The following is a 23,997-nucleotide window of genomic DNA, read 5'->3' as shown; positions in this document are numbered from 1 at the left end:
TGTTTTTTTATATCAACATTGTGTATTACAAATATCAACAATATGATATAAGAATATCAACATTAGTACAAGAAAATATCAACACATATTTATTGAGATTTTTACATGGTTTTATTGAGATTTTTTGATGTATTTGTTGATAAAAATCTGGGTATCAACATTTACGAAAACTAAAATAAAAAATATCAAATTTCATCATCCGAACGTCGTCGGAACATATGCAATTGAGATCTCGTTGGAATCCTTATAAATTATCTTTAATTTAATATATTTTTTGCGAAAAAATAATTTAAATTGAGAGAGTTACGTAAATTTAAAGATTTGAGATGATTTTGAGGAGAGAGAAAGTAGTTAGTTATAATTACTATATATAGGATTTGACATTAATACCCTTTTAATTTAATTAATAATTATTTAAATTTAAAATATATTACACTTGACATTATATTAACCACAAGATCTTCTAATCTAATGGTTGAAAATTGGTCTCAATTTGGGATTGGTAATTAGTTAGCAATTGATTACCTCCCTAAGTGCATAATCTTAAGTCAGAATTTTTAAAGATCAATCTCCTTCAGATTCAGACTCAACAATCAACATTAATCAATTTATTAATACACTTTTCATAGTCCTTGCTCTTCACTTGCATTTTGCAGATATTTTTTTTTTTCAACAGAATGCAACTTTCATGATCTCTCTATGGAAACAACATGCTCGATGCTCTTGGATATAAGAAGGTGATCTCCAGTAGGCAATACACGGTTCCCATCCTCGTCCGCAAAGCTCAGATGGTCACAGGGATCAACAACAAACCTTGTTTCAGCAGTTTCGTTCTGTAAGATGTGCACACGCTCGAATCCAACTAGCTGCATTTCTGGAGAGCCTCTCAGTTTCTTTGCTGATTTAGCAAACAGAAGAACGACTTCACTCCCGTCAAAATCTCCATCGTTTGTCACAGAAATCTGCACCTCAAACCTCAAGGAACTGCAATAAGGCACCTCATCAACATAGATATCATCATTGCCTCTCGTGTAGACCAAGTTCCTCTTCCGTCTACCAATAATGGATACCGGTAAACTCAATTTCAATGGTGCTGATTTTAGTTTGTACATGAAATTTGTGTAACTTAGCCCATATCCAAAACCATATACTCTGTCTCCAGTGTAGAACCGGTAAGTTCTTCCTGGATAACCGCGTGATGGATCAGCTCGCATATTCATGTCATTCATTGGCACCCTGGTGAATGACTCCGGATACCAGGTCATGGTAAGTCTTCCGCCTGATACCACAATAATGAACAAAGCAATTACGAAAAGCTAGAAAAACACAGGAGAATTAGTTATCATGTTCATCTCTACCTATCAAGCCAGGGATCTTTGCACAACAGTTTTCGGATACAATTACATCGATTCAGGTGGAAATTTTTACAAAATAACTCCCTAATTATTATCCTGGAGCATGAGCGTGGTCAGATGCTCATAAATAAACAGTATGATGGTCAACTGAGACCCGGCATTTTATTTTCATCATCATTCTCATGCTGGAAGAATTTTACGAGCATAATAAACTGAGTAAGAGTATACTGATTAAGTCACATTTCAGGCAAACATTCTATCATTGAAAAATACCCGGATTATAGTTTCCGAAGATGATTTGAGATAGTGCAGTTCCACCAGTCTCCCCGGGATAACCAATCCAAAGAATGCTGCCAATCTGTGGATTACGAACAGCGAAGGACACATCTAATGGTCCACCGCCAGTAAGAACTAAAATAATAGGTTTTTTACTCACAACAGCAACTGCAGTGACGAGTTCCATCTGAAAACCCGGTAGCAGAAGGCTATATCTGTCATGATCCTCAGTTTCCTGAGACAAATCTATCCCAGCTACAACAACCACATAATCAGATTGTCTAGCAGCTGAGAGAGCTTCTGCAAAACCAACTGTTGAATTGCAAGATACGTCTTGACAACCAGCAGCATGATAGATATCCTTTACATATCCTTTCAGTCCTTCCATAATACTTACCGGGTTGCATGGAACACCTACAAAAATTAAAATGATAAAAGAAAAACTAATTTATGTTGTTACTCAACCGAATCTAGAATAATATACTTATTTCGGCCATCAAAGAGCTATTTCTTCATTTTGAAGTCATGAAACAATAATTATAATAATAATAAATATAATAATAATAATAATAATAATAATAATAATAAAAGTCTAGCTTATTGCTTATCTAGAAACAATGAACAGAACTCACACCTGTATAGCCACCTCCAAGGTCAGTCGACTTAGCCAGCGGACCAATCAGAGCCAATGAAGAGACACCATGTTTATTTAAGGGAAGCAATTTCTGCTCGTTCTTCAGAAGCACAATACCCTGCCGAGTTGCTTCAAGAGCCAATTTCCTGTGCTCTTTAGAGCAGACATCTTTCGGCCCCAATTTCCTAAAACGATTTCTTGCAGGCTCTCCATCAAACAGCCCTAACCGAAGCTGAACAAGAAAGAGATTAAGCAGTGCGTTATCTATATTTTCTTCCGATACCTTCCCTTGCTCGAACGCAGACATCATGTGGCGCAACATATAAGTTCCACAGTTTATGTCGGTTCCTAGAACGAAAAAGAAAATCCAAAAACTACTTTAGAAACAAGAAATCAACGAATTTTCCAGAGCAGCTTAACGACAACCTGCTTTAAGAGCAGCTGCAACAGCATCCTCTGCGGTCTTTGCATAGTTCTGATATTCGTAAATGGTAGCCACAGCATCACAGTCCGAGGTGATGTATCTGTGGTCACATCATTGAGGAGAATCAAAAACCTTTCTTGTAAATTTTTTCATTTCATTAGAACAAGAAGACTTCAATGTATCACCCTCTAAAATTCCAATCACTTCGAGCTTTTTGTAATAGATGCCGATTCGCACATGCTGGAACACCATTTATAGAATTGTATGAACACATCAAGCAACTGGCATTACCCTGCAGGATGCAGCTCCTGAATGGTGCTTGGTATGTATCTTCCATATCTTGTTCCGTTACCTAATATAGACATAGATATTTAATGCTCTCAATGTCATATTCATTCTAATCGAATTATAATCCAATTTCTTAACTAGCTAACTAATACTCCCTTTGAATGCCATCTAAAGAGCCATTTTACCATTTTGGGATTTCTCCTTTTACTGTTCCTAACAAAAATGATGGACAAAGGGAGTGCTATATATTTAAAATGAAGAAAGAAAGTTACCACAGCGTTGAAATTGTATCTACTAAATTGGCCCCATTTCTCCAAATCATAAGCCGTGAAATGCTTGCAGCAAGCAGACAAAGACAGCATCATTTGATCGTCGTGATCATCGCCCAATAATGCTCGCTTCCTCAAGTTGTACCCCGAAGCTTGGCGGTGGTACCCTCCCTGAAAAGCTCTGACATACTCGACGGCGTAAGAGGAGGTGACCAAGGGATCCTCCCCGGGAGTCTCCTGGCCCCTCCCCCACCTGGGGTCCCTGAATATGTTGATATTCGGGGCCCAATAGGTGAGGCCGGCCTGCCCCGAATTGTGCATAGCTTTGGCCTCGACAGCGATGGCGGCAGCGAGGGCGGCCCAGAGGGTGCGGTTGAAGGCGGAGGAGGCGAGGATGACCTGGGGGAAGACCGTGGCGGAGGAGATGGAGCCGTTGAAGGAGACGCCGGGGCCGTTGGAAGCGATGCCGTGGAGGGATTCGGACCACCACTGGTATGAGGGAATTCCGAGGCGGGGGAGGGCGGAGGCGTTGTTGGAGAGCTGCTGGATCTTCTCAGGGAGGGTGAGGAGGGAGATCAGAGAGTCGGCTCGGGATTTGAGAGAGAGGGAGGTGTTGCAGAAGGGGTAGGAGTGGTGGTGCGGAGGCTGGCATGGCCGTTTGTAGGAGTGGGAGTGGGAGTGGGAGTGGCAAGTCAACTGGAGGAAGAGGAAGACAAACAAGACAAGTGGTGTGCCCATTTTGTGTACCTCTTTGGCTGTGCTGTGCTGTGCTGGTGGAGTGCCTACTTGTACAATTACAAATAACATAAGGAGGTGTTTGGTTTGGTGGGAATCCCTTTTCAGGTTCATTTATTATTAAAACGGATGTTTTGTTTGGTTTGGGTTTTTCAATATTACAATCATTTGGTTCTAGTTACCATAATTCCAACCATACCCATGCTAAATTTCTTTATTTTCCATTTCATCCTCCTACTCATTCACAGCAAAGTATATTTCTCCTTTCCTCTTTTTTTTTATTTTTATAAATAAGTCAATGAATAGATGAAATAAAGTTTACAATGATCATCTTGGGCATACCCAAGGAAACGGATACCGGACAGGCCCGGGAATCCAAAGCAAAAAGCAGACTGTTAAGGGCCTAAAACCCTAAGGGTAATAAAAAGGATAACGGGGAAAAGACCCCAACACGTCTGTGGAAGGATCATCTCACAACCCAGGGTGGGTTGAGCCTCGTTAAAACCTCTCAGGACCAAAAATCCGTAGGAAAAAAGATCCCAAGAGAAAAAAAGAGTACCCAAGTGAGAAGAACCAGCAGACACTCCAGCAATCTAATTAGAGGTCACCACGGTTCAAGAACCGCCGGTTCCCGGTTCGGAACCGGCGGTTCAGGTTCGAAAAAATGTCGAACCTGAACCGGCCTGCCTAGGTTCCGGCGGTTCCGGTTCTTGAACCGGTTCAGACACGGTTCAACGTCGGTTCAAGACCGGCGGTTTCCAGACGGTTCCGGGCCGGTTCCGGTTTGGACCGCCGGTACAAGTTCGTTTTTTTTTTTAACTTTTTTTTTAAAAATTATTCATTTATAGTACTAATTACAAATTACACCTTGTAGTTGTAGTCTTTTACTATCGAATAAATAAATAAAACGAGAGTGACAATTGACAAATAGAGTAGAAGTCGACACTGGAGTTGGACAATTGGAATTTTATTGATACAATTATACAAATTTGAACGATATGTCGATATTGCAAATACAAATGTTGAAATTTGAAATTACAAAAAAGTCAAAAGACTTAATACATAACATAATACATGCTTGTTAGCTTGTATAACAATTTAAATAAAAAATTGAAGTAAAAAACAATAAATTATAAATGTAAATAGATAGTATATATATATACTCTTAGTCGGCGAAGGAGATGTTTCTAGATAACTAAATTGAGGATACCTTTAGCAATTCAACCTTAATTGTTGAGTTTAATTTAACCATCAACAATCATGGTAGAATTGTCAAAAGTCTCCCGGATTTAGTCTTATAGAGAAGTCTTCTTCACCGATTAGAGTATATACAAATACAATTATATAATTGTATTTGTATATTTTAAAGTTGAATCAATTGAAAAAAAAAAGAAATAAAGGAAAAGAACTTGAGCCCAACTTAAATTTAAAATTTAAGTTGGGTTGCCTACGTATCCTTAATGCTCAATTACATTAAGGAATCAAAGTCCACGTAGTTCTCTTACCTTACTTACCTATTCGGCAATCGGCGGTAGACCTCCCACTCCACCTCATTGTTGTTGTTGTTCTTCTTCTTCTTCGTCGGGGTAGTAGTCTTGGTCGGTTTGTACTTGGGTGTTCCAATCTAGCTCTTGGTCTCTAATGTCAGCCGAACATCAATCGTCAAGTAACATGGTGGCTTCCATATTTTGGCCGGATAGTCTACTTCTTCTATCGTCCAAGACGTTGCATCCAACACTAAAAGCGGACTCGACGGCGACAGTGGAAGCCGGAATTGAAAAAATCTCCTTGGTCATTGATGCAAGTATGGGAAAATCTTTCTCATGTGTTCCCCACCAATCGAGTACGTCGATTTGGTTGGGAACGGGACATTCATCTTCATTCAAAGAAAAGCGTGAGTCAAAATATAAATCTAACTCACTTACCGTCCTTGCCGACGAACTGCCGCTGGTGGTGTAACCGTATAGGTCGGCCAATTGGGATTGTGCGTCGGGGTCATCAACTTGAAAGAACCCAAAACTGTGTTGTTGATGAGGGTGGGTCGTTGTCTCACTTGGTGGGTACTGTTGTACTTGGCTTCGTATTCGGCAAAGAGAGTTCGCAACTCAAACTCAAATGCATGTTTGATGACAGAGAGATTGGGGAGGTTTATTTGGAATGTTTCGGAAAAACGTATGTTGTTGTCCTCATTGTCATCATTGTTGTCCGATTGCAAACGCCGAAGTGGTTGAAGATCAATAGAACTCAAATTGTTGTAATAAAATTCTAAAATCTTCAAGGTACCGACTAATTTCCATTTCGGATCCAAAACCTTTGCAATCAAAAACACCGTTGGAATCTCACTGAAATAATTAAGCCATTCGTCAATCATATAATATAAAACACACATCAACCCAGGATTTGTAACGGAATTTTTCATAGCCGTCTTAAAACCAAGTGATATATACATGCAATGCTCTAAAACACGAACAGATGTGCAATAATAAACACCTGATAACTCAACAGTCGCATTTTTGAAACCTTTGATCAATTTAAACAAACTCATGATTTGCTCCCAACATGCATGCGATAGATATAAATCATCAACGGGATAAGTCCTAAAAAAATCAATCAAATAATCTATATGCTCCAAAGTAGAGTTCAAACAATCATATGTGGAGTTCCATCTAGTAGACACATCAATTGAAAATTTTTTGTAACTGATTTTCTTTTGATGACAATATTTCTTCCAATTCTTACCAATCTGAGGCTTCCAATGGATCAAATTTACGGCAGTTCTAATAGGATCAACGTGCTTTTGCCACAAAGAAAGAGCATCTTGTACACATAAATTTAAATATAACAAATGCATCTATGATGAAAATACTTACCATTTATAACCGGGGCACAAGCCGCAATTAAGTTGGCAATACTTGCAGTGTTAGCGATTGCATTATCAAAACCAACAGAAAAGACCTTATTGCACAATCTATATTCATTCAAAACTTGAATAATTAAAATAGCAATTGCGGGTGCGGTGTGTGGCGTAGGAAATTGTCTAAAACCAATCAAACGCTTGTGCAACGTCCAACTATTGTCCAAAAAATGATATGTAATGCCCATATATGAATTTCTTTGAAAAGCATCAGTCCACACATCAGAGCAAATGTTTACTTTGTGACCCAAGGTGGACAAAAAACGTGTTACTTCTCTTTGCTTCTCAAAAAATTGTCTGTTGTTAGATCTTTGATGTAAAGTTGCGGGTATTCTTTTAGCACCGACATTAAAAGCGGTTTGCATAGTAACTTCATATTTTTTGTCATCAAAAAAATTGAAAGGCAAATGCTTCATTGCAGCCCATCTAACCATAGCATCTTGAGCGACTTTATGATCATATTTAAAAAGAGGCGTACCTGTTGTTTCAAACGCACCGGACGGGAAGTTTAGTTGGGTTTGGGATTTGGCGGTCCCATATTCGATCGGATGCTTTGCCTTTAAATGACGATGGAGAGTACCATAGCCCCCACCGGCAAAAAAAGGGGTAGAATTTATCGCAATAGTTACAATATGCGACAAATTCATTGGTCTCTTGTTGAGTGGTTGGATCTAGTACCGGGACTTTTTTATAATGTTTAACAAAAATATCCGATTTCAACGCCTTCTTAGTCTTACCCCGCTCGGTTTGAGTTTCAGGAGGAGGAATCGCTTCATCATTTTCACCAACTTGTCCGGCGCTCGTCGAAGGATATTGTTCAGATCCTCCATCTCCAGTTCCACCATTACCATCGTCGTCATTGGATGATAAATTCACGTTTCCATAAGAGTGATAAGATTCGTAACCTTCACCGTCGGCGCCACCACTCATGTGGCTAAGTACCATGGCAGCCCTATGATCTTCTTCGGCCTACAAATATTATATACAAACGGTATAAATAAAGTATAATACCAAAAACAAGAATATATTTATATATTATATATAGTTGTGACTTGTGAATTTAAAAAGAATTTGTAAAATTAATATTCGAACAACTTACTTGCAAACGCATAGCGGTTTGTCGGGAAACCTCATCCATAACCTCACGATGACTAGGGCGCCTTGATTTCCGACGACCACTTTGATCTTGGTCTTGGGCAATTCCCTTGCCCCGATCACCACGACGACGAGATGAAGACATTTTTTGCAAATTGAAAAATAAAGAGAGAGTATAACTAGAGTAGTGAGAGATGATATTATTATGATAGACAATTGAAGTAAATTATAAGAACAATTTGTACAAATATTATAGTAAACAACTTGAGCAATAGAGAGAATGGATATAGAGATGAGAGAAATTGTGAGATTGAGAAGAGAAATCCTTGTTAACACAATAATGAGGTGAGTAGAAATGAAGGGGAAAGGGGTATTTATAGGAGAAAAAAATCAGATTTAATAAAAAATTAAAAAAAAAATTGAATTTCAAAATTTTGAAATCGGTCGGTTTACCGCCGGAACGGCCGGATTCTGGCCGGTTCCTGACCGGTTTCCGACAAAACCAGCGGTTTGGTCGCCGGTTTCTGGCACGAAACCGCCGGTTTCTGCCCGTTCTGCAACCCTACGCCTAAATGCCTGAAATGAACTTAGCCCAAAATCTTCGTTCAGTCCAGTCCCAGAAGTCCACGTCCAGTTAATCCAGTCCAGTCCCAGAAGTCCACGTCCCTTATGATTTTCGTATGGATCCACTTAATCCAAAGCGAGTCCTTTATTCGCGAAGATGTTCCAAAGGATTTTTGCATGAAGCGCTGAGTTCCAAGCTTCCAAATCTCGAAGTCCAAGGCCTCATTCTTCCTTTGGGAGGCATACATCCTTCCACGCCACGTTAGCACTTTTGGATCGCCCAAAGGAACTGTCGAGCAATGGCAACAATTCTCGAGATCACCGTGCCGATGAGAGGAAAGGCTTGTAGCCAAAAAGCTTCGACCCCCTGCAAGCAAGAGCGTATCAGTTCAAGGCGGCCAGCAAAGGAGAGGGACTTACCTTTCCGTTTTTTTACGGTAGAAAACATTTTTTCAATGAGTTGCGAGTAGTCTGCCGTCTTTAGCATCTTGGACGCTAACAGTATGCCTAGATACTTAACGGGCAGCTCGGCCACCGGGAACCCAAAGACGTTAATGATGCTAGCTCGTTGTCTTGCCGTCATGGTCCCTGCAATAAAAATGTTAGATTTCTCCTGATTGACCTCCAGCCCCGAGCACTTTGAGAATTCCCTTATAAAATCAGCCAATACCTGCATAGACATAAGATCTCCTCTACCGAAGAGCATAAGATCATCGGCAAAGGCTAAGTGTGTGATACGTAGGTTAATACACAAGGGATGAAAGTTAAAGCGTTGTGTAGAGGTGCGGAGAGAGAGGAGCCGAGAGAGGTACTACACGCGGAGGATAAAAAGAGAAGAGGACATATGGTCACCTTGCCTTAATCCCCTTTTACCTTGAAAAAAGCCGTGTGAACTCCCATTAACGGCGATGAAGAACCAAGAGGAGGAAACACATTCCATGATTCTCTTGATAAATCGCGGGTGGAAGTTGAGGCCCTCAAGGACGGCCTGCAAGAAGTCCCAGTTTACCGTGTCATAAGCCTTTCTGAGATCAATTTTGATGGTGCACCGAGGGACGCTTCTCTTGGTTTCATATCTTCTCATTATCTCGGTAGCCAAATGAATATTATCCATGATACTTCGACCCGAGACAAATGCAGACTGAGCTTGATTTACCAGCTTGGGCAGGAGGCCTTCCATTCTCTTGGAGAGAATTTTTGTAATCACTTTATAAATCACATTGCAACAAGCAATAGGCCTGAAGTCGCCCACTTTAGGGTTGCTAGCCGTCTTAGGGATGAGGGCAATAATTGTCGTGTTGAAGCTCTTGAGAAGTCTCCCCGTGTGGAAAAACTCCTTAACCGCTTCGGTGAAGTCTCCCTCGATGGTGGCCCAATTCTTTTTGAAGAAGGCCGAGGAGAACCCATCCGGCCGTGGAGCTTTCCCATCATCCACATTGAACAAAGCTTCCTTGATTTCTTATGAGGTTACCTCTCATACGAGGTCACTTTTCTCATCCTCATCCAGCCTATAGCCATTTTCGATTACCTCTTGTCTCAAAGGAATTGCTTCTTCATGAGAACCGCTTTATTCTTTCCCTCTTGATACGACGCTTGGAGTTCAATTGTCGTTCGCTAGAAAGGAAGGAGGGAGCTGGGGATCGAAACTAAGAAGCGGCTTGACATTCTCTCCCCACGCATTAGGTAAGAATGTGTCTTAGTAAAGCTCGTAAGGATGTCTGCTACACAATTACATATAATCTTCACCAACATTTGCAACACTGTCTTCTCTGTTTTGGCAGAACTATCCATCTGCAAACAACCTGTTGAAGAAATGAACAAAATATGTGAGCGGGGCTTAAACAACTAAAAAAATCAACAAAATGAGTATGATTCAACAGGCTCTTTAAGAATTAGTTTCCAATATATCAGGTCATTTAACTACTCTAAAACTTTCAATTACCAGATTTGTTTAACTCCAACATCACAATCCTAATGTAGACAAAATACATGATCTACATAAATTGAGTCGGGTAGTTATAGTTCAAAATGGCAACACAACTAATTTTTGTAAAACAAAACATCTGCAAAGCAGCTAGTAAGATTTTCAACCTCTATCAAATGAGAAACCAATTCAGCATAGTTCAAAATGGAATTACAAAAGTGCTCCCATAGTGATTGTACTTCTTCGTCTCATCTGAATCCATCTCATTTTCCATCATCACTGATTCCTCAACCTAGCCTCATTGGAAGGTTGAATAATGAATCTACCATGAATAACACTGATATGGAGGCACAACAGCAGAGACTAGGAGAGACATGTGAAATAGGAACCAAGTAGTATAGACCGTCATGCTCATGTTCTCTACCAATCGTCCTCTTCGTCTGCAGGTCCTGAAAGATACAATATGAAGGATAAAAAGTGACATAACAATTGTGAGATTTTGTTAGTTGACCTATAGATATTAAGCTGACTTGGAAAATTTGAGGAAAATAAAACATTATCAAGAGTGATATGAGTAGTGGGTTTGACAACACCAGTACCAGTTACTGGAGAATATATAGTAGCCCATCAACAAGATGAACAGATGGAAAAGAGGTTGGAGAAGAAGATGTGAAAAGGGATTTTGTACCAGTAATATGGGTAGAGACGCCTAAATCCTACATCCAAGACTTAACAGGAGACGCGACAAATGCATCTGCAGAGGTAGAGGGATCAGTAAAATATATAGACATAGTAGAGAAAGTAGTAGTGTATATTATTATTCAACATAAGCCACATATATATAGGCTAGGCGATGTCACATCACCGATGTGGAACAGAATAATATAATATATTAACATGCACAATTTCCAAGGTGGACTGCTGCAACTCTGGCGGTCGATGGGCTCCGGCGGTCGCTGGCCGGCTCGAATGCTCTAGACTTCTAAATTCGACTTTTTTGCTTTCTTTTTAGGCTCTTGCAAATTTCACATAAAATACGTCAAAATATCAAAATAGATAAAATGTACGAATAATGAATATGTGATGCAACTTTGACACTCAAAACGACCCAAATAATGTCCTTGAAACAGTGCAAAATCTGAGCATATCAAGATGTTGCCTCTTTATCAAGGGATGGAATAAAAAATGGTTAAAAGTGGTGTGTGGCTCATAAATAGTTAAGGAATGAAATAGTAAGGAATGGATTGTTATGGATGCTCTAAATTCTTACAGTCACATTCTACCATAAAACTAATACTCTCCCTGTTTACAAAAATTGTCTTATTTTGCCATTTGGTGTGTCCACGAAAAAATAATCCCATTCAAACAATGATTTTTTTTTTCATACTTCACATATTGAATTCTAATAAGTTACGATTGTTCGTCTAATGGGATCCGAATCAAATGGTATATGTTTGACGTCACTTTAAGCGCGGTGCGCAAGGTGACGGGCGTGTGAGCAATAAGGGTTGAAAAATCATGTGGGTTGGGTCATTATGTAGTCAACCCGATAACAACCTAATTCAATAAAGCCTAGGTACTTCTGAACCCGAACATAAACCCAACGTGTTACCTTTAAACCTAAACACGACCGCACACAACATGAATCCATTAATGACACATTATTGTATGGTTTGACACGATACGATAACGATTCGAACCCGATTTACACTTTTAACCTTGATTTATACAATAAAAATTTGATTTAAACGTGATTTACATAAACATAGAGAACAAAATTAAATAATATTATTTTTGACAAAAATAAGTAAATAAAAGTAATTAAAAGAATACTTCTTCCTACCCTGAAAATCCTACCCTGAAAAGTATGAACTATTTCCTTTTTAGTCTGTCCTGAAAAGTATGAACTTTCTAATTTTGGAAACTTCTTTCTCTCTAATGAGGTAGGACCCTTTCTCTAATAACAATACTTTAAAAACTTTTTCTTCCTATCTCTCTATATTTCAATTATACATTAAATCTCGTGCCAAACCAAATGTTCATACTCTTTGAGGACGGAGGAAATATTATTTTTTTAACATGTAATCCAAATTCAATCCAAGCCAACCTAAATTCAATCCGAAATTTGTGTTTCTAACATATAAGGATACAAATCAATAAGGTTTGATCCAAATCCAAACCATTAAATTTGTACTTAGCTCGTGTGAGTTTTTCGTATCTCTTTAAAATATTTTCTCCGTCACCCAAAAATTGACAAAGTTGTTTTTGCCACTGGTTTTAATGTGCAATTGGTAAAGTATGAGAGAGTTATGAAAACGTAAGCGAGAGAGGGGGAAAGATAGTGGAAGTAGTGTCGTGGATTGTGGGGTCAACGTTATTAGTAGTTCAAAACTTTCCTTATTTAGATTTTGTCTAATTTTGGAAGACGACCCAAAATGGAAAAACTAGTCTACTCCCTCTGTCCCATTAAAAATTAAATATGTTTATTATCCTTTTAAAAATGAAACTTTTCCTAAAATAGAAATAACTCTATATCTACTTTTTCATCTCTCTTACTTTAATTTCTCTTCATTAACTTACTAAATAACACTGCCTAAAATCTCGTGCCAATTCCCAAATATTGCATATTTAATAGGACGGAAGGAGTATTTTTTAGGTACGGATGAAACATTATTAACCCTATGGGCAACGAATCCCAAGTTATGGTAGAACATAGGAGGCAATCAAATATGCACATATCATCAAAATGAGTGACGTAGACGGTAGAACGTGGCATGCACATTATGCACCAATTGAACTAGGAAAAATTTTATTTTCAGAGTATTAAAAAGGGATCATTTTTTAATTATTTATAATTACATTCTGAAAATTGGGATATAACAAAAAGTTGCTCTTTTATCTCTCCTGTCCTTGTATTCTGTTGTGTTTTATTGTGCCAGGACAATCTATTCTCTTTCATGGCACATATGTAGCTTAAAAAGAAAAGAATGATACGCCTGTAAATATATTCTATTATATTTGGAGAGACAAAGAGAGAAGGTGAAGCCATGGGGTGTTTCCTCTGCTCTGGCGAATCGTCAGTTTCCAAGAAGGACCCCAAGAAAAGGATAATTGATAGAAAAACTAACCGGTGTGAAACAAGCATTCATGCGCAAAACTCACAAGGTATTATTTTTGCAATCAATCTCCTTTTCAAATTTGATGAATTAATGGATTTTCCAATAACCATGTTTCTGGATTTGTAAATGTTACATGCATGTTCCGTTGTATCCCATAAGAAATTCTTGATATTGTTTTTCTTTTTAATTTTCGGGAGGTGAAATTGAAATTTCTTTTTTTGTTTAAATTTATATAGGAATGGTTACATTGCATCACACAATCTCAGTCTCTCCTGTTGCTGTTTTGTTGCTTAGATTTGCCTACGAGGGAGGATCGCCCCATTGCAAAGGAGGAGTCAGATGGCGGTGGTGGTAATGACGAGACCAAAGTGCGGACTTTTACCTTTGCCAACTTAGCTGCTGCAACCCAGAATTTCAAGGAAGACAATTTCCTTGGAGAAGGAGGTTTTGGAAGAGTTTATAAAGGTCGTTTGCTAGACACCGGTGAGGTCAGTGACATTCCATATCAAATATCATCGTCCTTATATTCGTCTTTCGTTCTTCAATTTCGTGCATTGCAGCTTGTGGCTGTCAAGCAGCTTGATCGCGGTGGATGTCAAGGGATTAGGGAATTTGTGGTTGAAGTTATGACGTTAAGTATGGCTAACCACCCTAATCTTGTTAACTTGATCGGCTATTGTGCTGAGGGTGATCAGAGGCTGTTAGTCTACGAGTACATGCCTCTAGGTTCTCTCGAGGATCACTTACACGGTATGCCTCTCAGTTTCTTGTTTTCCCCTTTACCTCAGCATCTTAATACTTCATCCTCGCAGGCCCTAAACCGAAAAGAAAGAAGCTGGATTGGAACACAAGGATGACTATAGCAGCTGGTGCAGCCCAAGGCTTAGAGTATATGCACGACAAGATGAAAACCCCCATTATATATCGAGACTTGAAGGGTTCAAATATTTTGTTAGGGGATGGATATCGCCCCAAACTATCCGACTTTGGTTTGGCTAAAGTTGGCCCTTGTGGTGATCAGACTCATGTTTCCACCAGAGTTATGGGCACTTATGGATATTGTGCCCCCGATTATGCGATGACCGGACAACTCACCTTCAAATCAGATATCTATAGTTTTGGTGTTGTGCTTCTGGAGATCATCACGGGAAGGAGAGCCATTGACAATAAAAAATCTGGTCCAGAGGCAAATCTAGTCTCATGGGTAAGCTTCTCTACTTTCTACACTTTACTGTTTAGTGTATTTACCGCCTCATAAACCACGGTGTGCTTTTCAGTTCAAACCATATTATATGCTGCCAAACGAAACATTATGATGTAAAGCAGCTCGTTTCTGAAAAATTTTCACATCGTTTACAAGCGATGTTGGTCTGCTTATAAGGTCCTGTTCATATGTTGATAGTCCATGTCTAAATAGGGTGGACTTTTTAAATGATTTTAGTTAAAAGTTGGTCAACGATTGATGTTGTATTGACAATGTGCTGTCATTGGGTTGACATCAAAACTTGAAATTGTGTTGACACTGTATTGAGTTTGAAGTTTGTACAATATTTAGAGTTTGCATTTGATTACATCTCCACTCGAAAAATTGCTCATTATTCTGGGGCCATGTGAAGTACACCAAGTGTGAAATCACACAACTAAATCAACTTCTGTATATCTGCCCACTCCTTTTGTCAGTTGAATGCCGCATAACTAAAATCTTAGTTTGATTTGTATTGTGGGATTTGGTGATATTTTCGGATGAATTTTAACAGGCAAGGCCATTATTCAAGGACCGGAAAAGATTCCACCAAATGGCAGATCCATCGTTGGAAGGGCAGTACCCGGTGAGAGGGTTGTACCAAGCTCTAGCAATCGCTGCAATGTGCGTCCAAGAGCAACCAAACATGAGGCCCCTCGTTGCTGATATTGTCACGGCCCTCAACTATCTTGCCTCACAGACCTATGATCCGAGCGTCCAAGGCCCCAATACTCTGAGTAGCAGATCAAAAGGAAATAGCGAGCGCAACAACCACAACGACAACCAAGTCCAAGGACGGCTCAGTATCTAGTTGTTCCACTCTCATCATTTTTTACCATCACATTGAGTTAACTCTTATACTCAGCTCTTTATGTAAATCCACACTTTCGGAGAAATATATTTACAAGTTATTATAACATCAGCTTTGGAAGTTCCATTTTTCAAAGATTGAGAGAGCCTGTGTAGAAGCTATATTACCTTGTATATGGAGCTTATTTTTCTCAATATATGTACACTTTAAGGATGTATTAAAATATTAACTACTCTATATTTTACTAAAACTAATCTGCGTCACATATTTTTGAAATTTTGCAAATTGGTTTATGATACATCTCTTCATCATCTCTTTCGTGGATGTTGTTGTTGTAGTTGTGTGATACGCTACATCTTTAGACATTTGATAGTTGAATCACGCTCATCACTATTTTGTCCAACAGTTCTCATTGTTCCATCTTTTCGGGTTTAAATAGTAGGGCCTAATATAGATCTTTATCATACATGTAATCCTTATTTGCTACTTTCGATGCCCAAAATCAAATTATTCCACATCAGTTTTTCCGTCAATCCCATCATGATTTTTGCCGATCAAACCGCAGGCTTAATACCAGTTGTTGAGAAATAAATTCAAATAATAACAAATACTCCCAAGAATGTTGAGTCGTATTCGTTTCCATTTTACTGCATCCCAACAAAGTTGAGTCATTTCTTTTTTGACAAAAGACAACACGATCTTACTTTATTTCATCATCTATTCTCCCTCTTATTTCTCTATTTATTCTTCTTTCCTATATATTCAACACAATTTTTTAATCTTTGTATCCAAAAATTTTGCCTCAACTTTCTTTGGGCGGAGGTAGTATAAATGATCTGAATCTAAGAATTGTTTACCTAGTTCAATACGAAGTGTAGCTCCGTCTGGGTGATGACAAGTTTTCACTATATAATTTTTGGATTTAATTTGCAATGAAAGAACAACTCTATTATAGAAAAAATAGAGATCTCTAGTTTTAGTCACACTTGAAAACATATCCCTAAAGAAATACTCCTTCCATCCTACTCTTAAGTTGAACATTCTTATTTGGCATAGTATTTGTTTTGTCTTTTAAGTAAAAAGAGAATAAAGTAGACAGAGTGATGTTTTTATTTTTAAAAATATTTCGTTAAGAGTGAAACACCCTAGAAAATGTGTTACTTAAGATGGGATGGAGCGAGTATAAGGAAATAATTCATATATATGGTAGAATAGCAGGGAGGACCAACGTTAGGGAATGTGGGTGAAAGAAAATGGGCTAGAATTATATTAATATGAGTTATGTAATTATAGTTGGACAATAATTAGATTTCCTAGCTTTCTGTTTATATTCTCCTTTGTGGAGAATGTGAAAGAACAGTACAGAGACCGAGAACAGAAAAGTCACCGACATAGAATACGCTAAAGCTTTACGGTGAATTTCCTAGCTTTCATATGTAGAGCAATTGTACCGGAAATTGTTCCTGCATCAGATTGAAATACACGTGGACCTCGATAGTAGTGGATTCAACCGGCAGGAACCAATCATTCGAAGAAAACAACATCACATAAAGTTAGATTTAATTCTGTTGTGTTATACATACTCAACTTACAATTTGATTATGAATCTATATTTTTATTTTGTATGCTATTTCTGCTGAGCTCATTAGATAAATATAAGAATTTTGTGTTATAATTAATTTGTGGATGATTTTGGAAATCAAAATTATGAAATTGGATTTCAAGATTGTTTCGAAAACTAGTTGAAAATTGGAACTTGGATTCCAATACAATAATTGTACGAAGAGTGGTTTTTGAAACCAAAACGGACCATTGGCAGGACATTGTAACTTGAATTTGGAATCCAATAATTATCGAACATGAATTGTATATTGGAATTAGATTTCAAAGGCTATAGAAGATTGATATTGGATTTCAACACTTAAATCATAGAATCGATAAATTGCAAGTTGACGATTGGAAATCTGATTTCAATTGAGTTAAAAAGCTTGTACCTTTTCTTGTCATCAACATCACTGCTGGTCATGGTGGTGGTGCAAGACAGGGGTCTCCGATGATCGGAACGGTGATCAAGATCCCACATATACATAAAGAGCTACTATAGACGAGAGAGATGAGGGAAAAGTAACTTGCATTAATTCATAGATGATCAAATACAATGAAATGGCAGCATATATACACGCTGAATGTACGGATTAACAATGTGAAATATCAATCTAACTAACTCCTAGCTCACATGTGTCGCGCACATGGTTGTTTGATCCTGTGTTTCTCGTGTGTTGCATGCACCATGCACCATGCACCATGCACCACTTATCTAGTTTCCATCCTAGCGCTTATTTAAGTAACACTTCATGTATCAAATCTCTCCCCTTCACATAAACCTTGATCTCAAGGTTTCAAATGCGGAAACCTCTCTTCCATATCATGTAGGAACTCCCATGTTGCGTCCTCTGGAATGGAGTTCGCCCAATGAACAAGGACCTGTGTGGCCAGCCGATTACCACGCTTAATGTAACGACCCGCCCTCTTAGGGTATAATAAATTCGGCGGTCGCTACCTAGACAACATAAATACAATGAGAGCAAGGCTAGGGTTTCATTTAAAGAGATTTGACCTGGGTATTTAACGGGCTATTGAAGCAATAAGACAGCAGTTTAATCAAGAAAAATCAATGAAGAGTAGATAATCATAAATGACGATCAAAGTCAAGGGTTGACACGAATTCAACAAAAACAAGATATGTCTCAATCTTCTAATCCTAAGAGAAATAAGTTTGGAATGACTGATTAATAAAAATGAGTTTCAAAATTTAGCGGAAGCATCCAAGAGAAAGTGAAGCCATGTATGGAGACACGACTACACTCGAAGTTCAAAATATCCATCTTATTAATTAAGTTTGCTCAACACCCGCCAACGCTCGTCGCCATTCAACCTGCACATAAGGAAAACACATGCAGGGCTGAGTATTTTGAAATACCCAGTGAACTCGTTGTCAAAACATTTTATTTAAATAAGTTATGCCACCCTTACCATAGTGAACTCGAGTTTTAAGCAGTTATAAAAGAATATCACGAGTATCACAAAAATGATTTCTTAGACTAGCCAGTCAAACAACTCCCCCACTTTTCTCATCAATTATCACAATCACAATCACAATCTTTTCATGGTGCGACGAAAGTGTGGCCACACTTTTCGCCCACAAGACCGACCGACTAGCAAGGACGGCGCCCGATCCCACCGTGTACACAGCCTGGTAGGGTTTGCGGCCCGTACTCAGACCCGAATTCGTTTATACATATCCATGGCCACTGTAGCCTAATGGAGCGTACTCACAAACTAGGCATCAGGCACACAATATCATCAAAAACAATCACATGCATGACATAACGTTTCAAACCACCCTTATAACACCAATCAATATTTTTGCAAGAAATAAGAGAGTTTAAGAATAAAGTCCACCTCGACTGCTTAGATTTCAAGTATGTTCTTTCCCTTTGTTATCCTGCTTCGCAACCGAGGTTTCACCTTTTTTTTCCACACATGTACATACCATGTATTAGTCCTAACATAAATTCCTAAATCATGCATGCCTCACGTTTCCCTTTTGCCATCGATTTATCTTAATATCACCAATCAAAATCAAGCCATATTCATCACATAATTTCATTCGCATCTTAACTCTAGATCTATCATCAACATATGTCACACAAGAGTATATTTGCCAACATACACACACAACACACACGCAACATGCACACACTCACGCAACGCGCACACACACGCAACACACACACACACACGACGCACACACACATGCGCACATATATTCCATATCCCCTTTATCCCACTTTCACTTGATCAAGATGCACGAGGGTTCAAGAATACCGATTAATCGGTTAGATGAAGAAGAATTAATATAAGAATACCTTTTCGGAGAAAAACGAACGGTAGAAACAAAGTAGGGACTTGGTTCTTAAAAAATCTTGAGGCTCAAACTCTAATTCTTCTCAAAGGATGAAGGATTATTGGAGAAAGGTAGAAGAAAATTGAGTGAGAGTGAAAAAAGAGGGAGGGGACGAAAATAATGGGTGGGGGGCGAAAATTTTGAGGGTTAGGGTTAGGTTTTGCTCTTATTTATAGGGTTCAATAAGATCTTTAGGTAATTAAATAGAATATTTGGAAAGATTTTTATTCTCCACAATTAAACAAAACAAATATTGTGGAGTAGGGAAGAAGAAAAAGATCTAGGGCTCAAACATGGAGATTTTCGAAATATATGGCTTTTAATTAGCCAAGATTTTGTTTTGGTATATTTTACGGAGTAGAATAAAATTTTACGGAGCAAAATAAAAATAAAAATCTCCCATTGGAGAAAGGAATTAGGCGTGTAATAGGCCTTTTAAATAATGAATGGATTTTTACTATTAACTAAAATAACATATGGCAAGATCTCCTTAAGGTATGGTAAGATTTGCTAGAATATTTAATTTGAGGTATGGAAGGAAATCAATAAGGGATCAATTAAAAATAAAGTGGGGGCCGATTTTTCTCATTAAAATAGGGAATAATTGGATTTGGATTTAATTTGGATAAATATCCCAAGAATTAAATTAAATCCGGAAAAATAGGATTTTCTCCAATAAAATGAGGGGTTTTCGAAAATTCAAGAAAATAAGGTTATGGAATAATATCCTAATAATCTCACTAACCCACAAACACATAATTCATCACATAATTTCTTAAATTCAAATATTCGCATGCCACGTCATATAATCAACAAGTTTGACTTTTCAAACTTCCAACGCAACCCTAAACTCGACTCGGTCATAATTTCGTTCCTCAATTAATTCACGTCTCCTAAGTCATAAATTAGGGAATTAAATTTTTGGCTCTAAAATTAGGGTTCGAAAAAGTGGGGTGTTACACTTAACCACGCGGCTCTCAAGTCTCAAGATACTAAGCAGGCTCCTAGAACGTCCCATCTTCTTCTTCTTCTTCTTCTTCTTCAGCTGGGATACATGAAAAACGAAAAACGGGATGAATTTTGCGATCCGAAGGTAGCTGGAGCTTATAAGCGACTTCACCAAACTTGTCTAGAACCTTAAAGGGCCCAAAATAGTGAGGACTTAGCTTCTGAAATTGCCTATAGCGAGGGCACAAGGTGCGGCGGTTCGCCACGGAAACGCGGCGCACGATAGCCTGTGTTCAAACTCATTTTTCCGACGATCCTGAAGTCCGATTAGGGCGTTCCACGTGTCATTCTCTTCGTCTTCGAAAGAGTTTCACGTTGGTACTAAGATCACCTCAATTGGAGTTCTATGAATAAAGTTATGTCCATTTTACCAAAGTCACGCAAAGCTGTCAAGTGCAGAATTCTAGGCGAAAATTTAAAGAAGGAAAGAAGATATTACCTTGAAGCCAAATCTTTTCCTTAACCTATGGGGCACGAAATTTACCTTCTCCAAACCTTTTTCAAGCCTATAAATACCCCATAACCTAATACATATTATTCACCAATCTTAGAGCCTTAATTCCATCCCCTACCTTACACATAAATTCTTCCATTTCTACAAGAAGCATAGAATTCAAGGGAGATCAAGCAAGAGCAAAATTAATTCTTCTGGGTTTTATCTAGTTTTTATTAGATTGAACATGTCTTATTTTGCTTATATTTATTTAAATTATCTGTCTATGGATAGCTAAATTTATAGAATCTTGGGGATGAAAGTAATTGACTCTATGTAGTTCTTTTTGTTTTGTCTAATGTTCAGAACTCGTTTTACTTTAATTATTCCTTGGTTTATATTTAACTCCTTGGTTGTTACTTTGATTATTGTTAATCTCTTATCGGTGATGACTTTGAGTGGTTTATATTTTATGTGTTAATGCAATATTTGTGACATGAGTGTTAATACACAATAGGAATAACTCCTAGAGTAGAGCTTGAGTCGAATGAACATAGAACTAAATAATTAGAATTACTAATGAGTTGATGAAATCACTACCCTAGGATTCTCTTGTCTCATCTGCTTTCTCAAACCAAGTTAACTGCAAACTGCGAAGCTGTTCCACTGTTTTCATTTAATTGCTTTCTTTACTTGCTTTTATTTTCTGTTTTTCTTAGTTTAATCAAATATAAAGTGTGTCCAAATAGCATATGAGACTGAGTATGTGGTAGACAGTCTGTAAATTTTATTCTCCGTATTCGTACTGACCTTTAGCTATAATAGATCTACCATGTATACTTGCAGGTATTTTTAGTGCTAATAAAAAGTGCATCATAAACCCAATCACCAATGCTGAATTTCTTGTCTGATCGATGTTTATCATGTTGGCATGTCTTCATGCACTATTGAGCACGGCCCAAGTGATACTTCAAAACTTCGATCATCGCATCTCTAGTGATAAGGCTCTTATCAACATCATGAATACGAGAGTTTCCGCTAAAGTAGGGAATATGAATGGAGTTGGATAACCATAAAGGGCCTCAAATGGAGTGGTTTCATTAGTTGAATGGCACGAAGTGTTGTACCAAAATAATTTAAATGGAGGAAATAATTCCATGTCTGATCGATGTCTGTCATGTTGACTCTTCATGCGCACCTGAGCACAGCCCAAGCGATGCTTGAAAACTTCAATCATCACATCTCTAGCGATAAGGCTCGTATCAACATCATGAACAAGAGAGTCGCACCTAAAGTAGGGAATACGAATAGGAGGTGGATAACCATAAAGGGCCTCAAATGGAGTGGTTTCAATAGCTGAATGGAAAGAAGTGTTGTAACAAAATAGCTTAATGGAGTGGTACCGATGTTGGAGAGGGGAGTATATTTGGGATCCCTTTTTTTGGGCTCTTAAATTTTATCTAATTGGAGTCTTGAACCAAAAATAATTTTAATGTTTGGGATGTGCTAATTTAATACTTGGGCCAGATTAAATGAATTAATCGGTTGGGCCGATGAATAATTTAACTGTGAGGAATTATTTATTTAATTCTCGAAGTGGCCGACCGGCGCCGCATGCGACGCCTTGGGCGGCCGCCGAATAATCGAGAATAAATTAAAATCGAGAAACGAGATAAAATACTTTAATTAGGGTGCATACATTCTAATTAGAAGTTTCTCGGCTAATTGTTGTTTTATTATTTTATTTTCTCTAAAGAGAATTGTTCCGTGAGACTCTAAGTTCGAAACAAGGAATTATCAAGTTGCGAGATCTTTTGAAGCGAACGAGGTGGGCTTTCTTTTAATTTAAGAAGTACCGTTCAATAAATATTTTGGGCTTTGTTCCATACGATGCTTAAATGCTTAGACGTGAAATGAATGACTGTCATGCCATGTTTGGGGTTTTGTGAAATACCTATCTTCCATTCTGTCTGGCTTTGCCAGATGTTTAAATCGAATTCAAGTCTGAGTATGAGGCACAAACCCTGCTTAAGCTAGTGTACACCATGTGGGGACCGTGGGCTATTTGTCGCACACTTGGCCAGTCCTGTGACCGTTTGGAATGTGGCCACATTCCCAGTTCACGAGTTATTTCGGATAGAGTATGGACAATGGAAAATGGTTGGCCGACCAATTTTTATGGAAAGGAAATACTTTTGGTGTTCTTTTTAAAGCTAAACCCCAAGGTCACTCGAATTGGCTTGACAATTATTTTTATTCAAATATTATTTCAGCAAATGTTCACTGAGTATATCAAGTATTCAGCCATGCATGTGTTTTCTCTATGTGCAGGTTGAGCTATGACGAGTCATGGTAGGTGTTGAGTGGAGCCTCTGAAGTCTGCTCGTTGTTTTTACTGAATGAATCGTGTCTTCACACATGATGTCTTTCTTTTCTCTTGAAAGCTTCCGCTAAGACTAATTACTGTTTTGAATAATGCGCTTTTACGCCGAGATATATTAAACTCGTTTACTCTGCTACATCTTTTGATGACTTAATAAATTACTACTCCCTCCGTCCCATAAAAGTTGAGTCGTATTCCTTTTTAGTCCGTCCCAACAAAGTTGAGTCATTTCCTTTTTTAAAAAAAAACAAAACATCTAATCACTCTTACTTTATTCCATCATTTACTTTACTCTCTCTTATATTTTCTACTTTTTTCATCTCTCCTATTTATTTAATATAAATTCTTAATCTCCGTGCCCAAAAGTTTTGTCTCAACTTTTATGGGACGGAGGGAGTACTATTCTGTCTATTTCGGTCAAAGTACGGTTTTGCTTCAACCCCCCTTTCTTCCCGGTTCTTATATCCTCACTCAGTCGTGATCAACCGTTGTTTCTATCCTTAGAAAGGGTGAGCGTGACAAATGTAAAATAAAATAAAAAGGTTGTTCATAATA

The 23,997-nt window shown here is 38.1% G+C and overlaps 2 protein-coding genes across 2 annotated transcripts; one reads left to right on the top strand and one right to left on the bottom strand.

The window, feature by feature from the left end:
- Positions 1-554: 554 nt before the first annotated feature.
- LOC125223540 (Glycosyl hydrolase family protein) lies at positions 555-4,049 on the bottom strand. The gene is made up of 6 exons (XM_048126732.2): positions 3,250-4,049; positions 2,875-3,041; positions 2,692-2,789; positions 2,266-2,613; positions 1,629-2,045; positions 555-1,279 (listed from the first exon to the last, which is right to left on the bottom strand). The coding sequence occupies exons 1-6, from the start codon at positions 3,982-3,984 to the stop codon at positions 687-689; spliced, it is 2,358 nt and encodes a 785-aa protein (XP_047982689.2). The 5' UTR covers positions 3,985-4,049; the 3' UTR covers positions 555-686.
- Positions 4,050-13,436: 9,387 nt separating this feature from the next.
- LOC125218903 (putative serine/threonine-protein kinase PBL7) lies at positions 13,437-15,880 on the top strand. Its single transcript, XM_048120703.2, has 5 exons — positions 13,437-13,643; positions 13,892-14,085; positions 14,158-14,347; positions 14,410-14,801; positions 15,355-15,880. Exons 1-5 carry the CDS (start codon positions 13,526-13,528, stop codon positions 15,649-15,651), a joined length of 1,191 nt encoding a protein of 396 aa, XP_047976660.1. The 5' UTR covers positions 13,437-13,525; the 3' UTR covers positions 15,652-15,880.
- Positions 15,881-23,997: the final 8,117 nt, after the last annotated feature.

This window comes from Salvia hispanica, chromosome 1 (genome assembly GCF_029641045.1).
Source record: "Salvia hispanica isolate PSC_SH4W2 chromosome 1, Shi_PSC_v1, whole genome shotgun sequence".
Taxonomy (NCBI): Eukaryota; Viridiplantae; Streptophyta; class Magnoliopsida; order Lamiales; family Lamiaceae; genus Salvia; species Salvia hispanica.
This window is presented reverse-complemented; position numbering and strand designations above follow the sequence as displayed.